At 59.6% G+C, this 6,789-nt stretch overlaps 1 protein-coding gene across 1 annotated transcript; it reads right to left on the reverse strand.

Moving 5' to 3' along the window:
- Positions 1 to 4,460: 4,460 nt before the first annotated feature.
- HAND2 (heart and neural crest derivatives expressed 2) lies at positions 4,461 to 6,190 on the reverse strand (the record flags this gene model as incomplete). Its single annotated transcript, XM_082315295.1, has 2 exons — positions 4,461 to 4,595; positions 5,636 to 6,190. 2 exons carry the CDS (start codon positions 6,188 to 6,190, stop codon positions 4,497 to 4,499), a joined length of 654 nt encoding a protein of 217 aa, XP_082171421.1. The 3' UTR covers positions 4,461 to 4,496.
- Positions 6,191 to 6,789: the final 599 nt, after the last annotated feature.

The raw sequence follows: 6,789 nt of genomic DNA on the forward strand, positions 1-6,789 counted from the left end.
GAGCGGTGCCGAGGAGCCCCGGGGCGGGAGCGCCGCGTCCCGCTGCACCCGCATCCCAGCTGGCGGCCGCGGCCGGGGCTGGAGCTTGGAAAGCGCCGCCGTGATTACACCCAAGTGGAGAGCAGGATGGCTCCTAGCCGTCTGATCTGACGTCAACATGTCTCTAGCTCCTCGCTGCAAGATAGAGGGAGCAGAGCCGGGGGAGGGAGGGCTCTAATCATTCCCAGATGTCTCTAATAGCAGATATAAAGACTTATATAGTGTCTGAGAATAAATTTGTAATCAATGCTCTACAATCGGATCATCAAAGCAACGACAATTCTAGAGGAAAATGGGGGGGGGGGGGCGGGGGGGCTGGGGAAGAGGGAGACACACACCACGCTGGTTTGGAAGGGGGAGAGGGGGGCACAGGGATTCCCAGAGAGGCGCTGGCCCCGCGCATCGCCCGGCTTTGCTAGAATTTATGTGAATATATAATTCAGATAACGACTCTGCTTTAATCTCCATTGTACGGGACGAGCTGAAACAGCTGAACAGTAATTGGCCAATTAGAAATGGAAAAGCTCGGAGCTCGTTTGCAAAGGCACATATTTCATGGCCCGCAAAAAAAAAAAAAATCCCAAATTAAAAATATATAAAACATTGATAAGCCCCTCGTTACAGCAGAGGGGATTATGTCTGCAGGCGTGCGGAATGTGTTTCCTTCCCATCGCTACTTGGAGGTTTCTTCTGGGTGTATTTGTGAGTCGCTGGGCGAGTATGTGTGAAAAAAGAGGATTACGGTTAGGTTTCCGAGCGCAAAAGGAGGATATTTTGCTTAGAGGTTTTATAATTAACCTTCTCCCCCCCTCCTCCCGCCCACCTTTCAAGCTCACGTTGCCTCCATGGCATCCCCGGCCGTGTTTATATCCTTACAGTTGCCCGCGGGTGTCTCGGCGCTTGTTCTAGGGGCGTCTGCGGCTTGGCCGGGGAGGCCCCGTTACACCTCTTTGACAATGATAGCAAATTAGCACTAATTATTGCAATCATCTTTTGACGCAAAGAGCTCCTGGGAACGAGGGGGTGAAAATACCCACGACACAAAGCAAAACGAAGGAAAAAAAAAACCACCACGGTTTATCTTCCTTGCCTGCAGGAATGCAAGCATGCCATGCACGTCCGATAGCAACGAGGGCACGTTGCACAACCCCAAAAGCAGGGGCAGGGCTGGGGGTCCCGCACGTTGCAGGGAGCCCCCCAAAACCCAGTACCGCCAGCGGTACTGGGCTGGCTGCCGGCGGCGGGGCACCGGGCCGGCCCCTCGCTGCCTACCCGCTCCCCAAAACCCCGACGAGTTCTAAAAAGCCACGCTGCTCTCTGCCTAAACCGGGCGCCCCCGGGGGACACGCCGCCGCCGGGGGGGTCCTCGCCTCCCTGCGGGAGAGCAGCCGCGGCGTTGCGGGCGGGCCCGCACCCCGGGGAGCCGAGGGGACGCGCCCTGGGAGGGCAGGGCAGGAGGGACGCCACCCGCGGGAGTTTTGCTGCCGTTACTCTTCAAGAGGAAGAAAAAAATTTAAATGTTATTTTCTCTTGAGGCAGAGCAGAGAGTCCCATTCTCCTTGAAACCATGAAACGAGACGACCCGCTAAAATACTAGTAACTGCGGGCCGTGAGCCCCGCTGCGGGGACAGGGCTGCGGGGACAGGGCTGCACTTCACCGCCCCCCTGCCCTCCTCTCTTTCTTCTTGCCCTCATCCCCACAGCGCAGAGAGATGCTGCAGAGGGGGACAGGCTGCCATCCCTCCTCCGACGTGCCCGTCACCTTTGAAAAAGCTCCCCAAAGTGCTGTGGCCCCGAGGCATTGCCCGGCAGGCCGCCGGGGCGGCGGTGCCCCCGGGTGCGGGCAGGGTGCGGGCGCAGCGCTCCGCTGTTATCAGGCCTCGGCTCCGCTGGTGGAGCGCTGGGGCCAGGGCACTGACATCCCCACCTCCCATCAATTTACCTTCTGCTTCCCCATTTAGCTTTTAACGTCAAAACCTACATTTTTGTCGGCTCCGGCCTGTCTAGGGCTCTTGTGATTTAGCTGCGGGAATGACTGCTCCTGAGAAAACGGCAACATCCTCATTAGCGAGCAATTAAAAGAGATCCTCCTTAGCGGATCCCGAGGAGCTCCCGGTTCTGAGAAATTAGCGTTTCAAAAATGGAAAACTAGTGATGGCGAAATATCGGAGAGCCGATTCTCCGGGCGGCGGGGCCGGAGGGTGGCGGGCGGCTCCCCGGCCCCGCCGCGCATCCCCCGGGGGAGCTGCAGCCCGGCGACTCGGTCAAGGGAAGACGCAGCATCTGCAGGGAGGCTGCCCGGGACGTGCCGCGCTGCAGCCCTCGCAGCCAGCCCTCGCCCCCTTTTTTTCCTTTTTTTTTTTTTTTTTTTTTTTTGTTGTGCCATAAAAAAAAAAAAAAAAGGAGGTTTGGGCAGGGGGGGAGTGCGAGATGCTCCAGTTTATCAGCTGGGCAACTAACAGGCAAGGAAAAGCAAACAAGGGGGGAGATTCTTCTCTCCAAGTGTTGTAAACAAAGGCAAGTGTCTGTAAACACAGACCCACGCCGGAGCGCAGAGCCGGGCTGCCTGACCCGGCGGGAGGGAGGGCACATCACTTTTGTCTGGTTGTTGTAACCCCGCAACCTCCCCACTGTCAGCAGGGGCGGCGAAACGGCGCAGGGGCTCCCTTATCTTTTTATGGGCAGTTGCACATCTACCTACGCTTAGCGCCGGGTCGCGTCGGGAGCCACTTCCTCGGGCGCGGCGGCGGGGGAAGGCAGGCAGGTACGCAGCCCTGGACCTGGAGAGAGAGCCAGCTTGGTTTAAGTGGAGATGATTGAGGTCAGAGTTTAAAATACGAACACGAATTTTATTCTGCAAAAGGCGGAAAACCTTGCGCTTCACCGGGACTTGCCAAAAACACCTAGAGCAACTTCTTTATGTAAAAAGCTTCGATTTTTTTCCCTGCCTGCGATACAGAGGGATGCCACGCACCTCCCAGCGCCGAATGTCTGCAGCTCGCCCCGGCACCGGGGAGCAGAAAAGCCACCGGCCTGGCAGCGGGACCTTGCAAAGGAGTCGGCAGACGGGGCGAGAGATAACTGCGCGGATGTAAGGGAAGAGAGGTCATACCGGGGAAGCAGACGGACGTAATAAAAAGAGCCAGAGCACGGGCTGCTGCAGTTTGCAGTCAGAAAAAAAAAGGTTAAAAAAAAAAAAAAAATGCTCGCTCGCTGTGGCGGACTGGAAATGTGCAACCCAGGAGAGTTTTGGGAACCACAAAGTTAATATTAAGTTCACCGTAGCTCATTGTAAATCTTACATATCCCCCCCCCCCCCCCCCCCCGCAAATCCTTTGCCTTGTTCGCTCTTTCTTCCTTGACGTAAAATTACCTGCTACATAATCACTCCGAGCAAAGCCCTCCGGCCTCCCTCGCCTGCCCCCGGCGCCCCTCCGGGGCGGCCGCCCCCGCCGCCCGGCCCCGCTCCGGGCTCGGCTCCCGCCAGCGCCCGGCCCCGGCGGCAAGGAACCGCGCATCGCCGCCGCTCCTGAGCCGCCCGGGGTTTGCACCCTTGTCCGTTTCCCGTTAGCAGTAGGTCTCCTGCATGGAGAACACCACCACAAGGAATTCCTATTCAGCTGAGCTGCCGGTTTCTGTTCAACACTCACGGGGCTGGCGAGATCCCTCCCTCTACCCCTCCTTTCACTCAGTCACTTGTTTAAAAATAAACTTAGGAGCCATCTTTATAATTTAGTTTACTTCCGAATATTTTAAATATTATGAAAAAAAGCCATAAACAACGCTGTTATTCAAAACATTTTGAGGTATAAAACATAAAAAGATTTGGGTTTTCTTTTTTCCTTTTTTCTTTTCTTTTTTTTTTTTTTTTTTGTTTTGTAAAAAACACACACAGTGGTTTATTGAGTACTTACAACGTTTACACCTTCAATATTAATTAGATTCCACTTTTTCCCTTACGGACGGAAGTGCACATAACCAATAACTGTTGAAAACATCTTCAAATACTGAACGACCACAACAAAATTACAACACTAAATACCGAGTCAACCGAAACATTGGTGCAACTGCTTCTGTTGAAATATAACTTTATAATCCCATGAATATTTATATCCAAAAGGCCAAGTATTAAAGATACACTTCACATACACACTAATGCCAGGGAGGGATTTTTTTTTTTTTTTCCTTTTTTCCTTTTCTATGGTTCTGTTTTCCCCGTGTGTTTTATACAGAGCAAAGAACATTCACGATACTATTAGAGACATTACCCCTTACCAAGCTGGAGTTTCCTCTTCAGATATGGAATGCTTTTTCCCTCTCCTTCAAATATCCACATTTTGGGGGGGTTGGGGGAAGAAATTGCACATAAATAAACCGGACGATTCCAAATACAAAGAGTCCTCAGAGGAGAGCTCACTACCGAGACTAAGAGGACGGCTCCTCCAGTCCTGCCGTGCTCACTGCTTGAGCTCCAAAGCCCAGACATGCTGCGGCCAGCCAGTCCTCCCTTTGGTTTTCTTATCGTTGCTGCTAACTGTGCTTTTCAAGATTTCGTTCTGGGGAGACAGGATGTGAAGGGGGGGGAAGAAGGGGGAGAGGAGAAAAAAAGGTTAGAGATATTGCTCCCCTTTCTAGGTCGCCTCTGCCCTGCCCTGAGAGGGAAAACTACGGGGAGGCACGGGCTCCTGCCGAGGCCTCCGGGCTGCAGGGACAAAGCGGGGCGGCCTCCGCCGGGTCTCGCCGCCCGTGGGAGCGGCCCCGCGTCGTGCGCGGCCGCCCGCGGTCTCCGGCGGAGGCCGAGCCCCCTCCGCGCCGCCACCGCTGCCCCGCCGCGGCCGGGCCCGGGGCTCGGGGAGCGGGCGGGAGGCCGAGCGGCGCCGGCCAGCTACGGGGAGATGGGGGTTACGGTGAGCTCCGCGCTAAACCGGCCGTCCCCTCCCGGGCTCCGGGGGGGGAGATGGGCACAGGCTCGTATCGTGGCAGAACGTCGGGCCTGCGGCCACCGAAATCTGCGAGAACATCGCCCGAGCGCGCCGTAGGGCCTACACGAAATTGGGCTTGCGCTGCCTCGCCAAAGCCGACTCTTCCCGTTAAAAGTCAAAAAAGTTCAAACGCAGAGCGCACGGGCAGGAAAGCCCCGCGCTGCGAAGCTCTGACTTGCCGAGGGTTTAACGCCGAGCCGGGCTTAGCAGGTAACCGCGCCTCCAGCCTTTTCTTTAAGAGAGCGGAGGCTTGTCCCTGGCGGGATCACGGTCTGGGATGCGGGTCAAGCCCAAGCCCGGGAACGGACCCCCCCGAGGGGCCCTGCGGTGGCGGCCTTTCCCCCGCGGCTGCTCGCCGCCGCCGGGCCGGGTCCGGGCGCTCTGCGGGAGCCGCGGGCACCGAGGGCCTCCCGGGGCTGTGCCCTGTCCCGCTCCCGGCCCGCAGGTACGTCCCGGGGCGGGCGGGACCGAGGTGTCCCCCACGGACATCAGCCGGCGACCCGACCCAGCCGAGCGCCGGGTGCGCGGGGAAGGGGCGCCGGCGGGCGGCCGAGCAGCCTCCTCTCTGCGGGCCCCCCGCCCCGTCCCGCCCCGTCCCGTCCCGGAGCACTGACCAGCTCTTTCTTCCTCTTCTCCTCCTTCACGTCTGTCTTCTTGATCTCTGCCTTGAAGGCCTCCGCCTCCCCGTTCTGGTCATCCTTCGCCAGCAGGTCCATGAGGTAGGCGATGTAGCTGGTGGCCAGGCGGAGGGTTTTGATCTTGGAGAGCTTGGTGTCGGCGGGCACGTTGGGGATGCACTCCCGCAGCTCCGCGAAGGCGCTGTTGATGCTCTGAGTCCTGCGCCGCTCCTTGCGGTTCGCCGTGCCCCTGCGCTTCACCGGCCGGGGCCCCCCGAGCCCGGGCGGGCCGTTCCCGGGCGGCACCCCCCCGTAATGGGAGTGGTCCATACCCGGCGCCCCGTTGGCGTACTCGGGGCTGTAGGACAGAGCCATGCTGTAGTCGGGGGGGGACATCTCCGGGTGGCTGCTGATGAGCCAGCCGTGGAAGTAGGGGTTCTCCTCGTGGCCGCAGCGGGTGGCGGCGGCGGCGGCGGCAGCGGCGGCGGCGGCGAAAGGGTAGCCCTCATGGTGCACCACCGGGTGGTGGGGGAAGCCGCCCACTAGACTCATCCCCGCTCCCTAGCGCACCCCACCCCGCCCCCCCGGGCCCCAAAACAAAGGTTTCCCCTCCCCGCCCGCCCCCCACCCCCCGCCGCACCGGCGGGAGATGCTCCCCGCCGCTCACCCCTCAGCACTGCCCCGCTGCCCGCTGCCTCTCCATAGGGCGCTGCTGCAGAGTCCCCGCGGGTGCCCGAGCGATCCCCCCTCCCCAGGCGCCGCCGCCGCCGCTCATGCGTTGTGCCTCCACCTCCTCCTCCTCCTCCTCGCCCGGGGCCGGGTCTTCGAGGAAGCGCGCACAGAAGAAGAAAAAAAAAAAAAGCTATGGAGAGAAGTCGACCAAAACAAAATGGCTTGGCTTCCCAGCCCGGGATCTTCCTCGCCTCTTGCTTCCCTCCGCTCTCGCCAAGTCCGCCGCGGCCCGGCCGGGTGGTACTTACACGCGGCCCCCCTCCATGCGCCCCCGGCTCGGGGCGGGCGGCGGGGGCCGTCAGTGCCGGGCGGGCTCAGGCATCCCTGCCCGCCGCGCCGCGGGGGTCAGCGCCCCGGCGCTCCTCTGGGGCATCCGCGCCGCTCGGCCGGGCGCGGCGGCGGCGGCGGACGGCGGCGGG

Source organism: Platalea leucorodia (genome assembly GCF_965183815.1).
Source record: "Platalea leucorodia genome assembly, chromosome: 6".
In the NCBI taxonomy this organism is placed as follows: Eukaryota; Metazoa; Chordata; class Aves; order Pelecaniformes; family Threskiornithidae; genus Platalea; species Platalea leucorodia.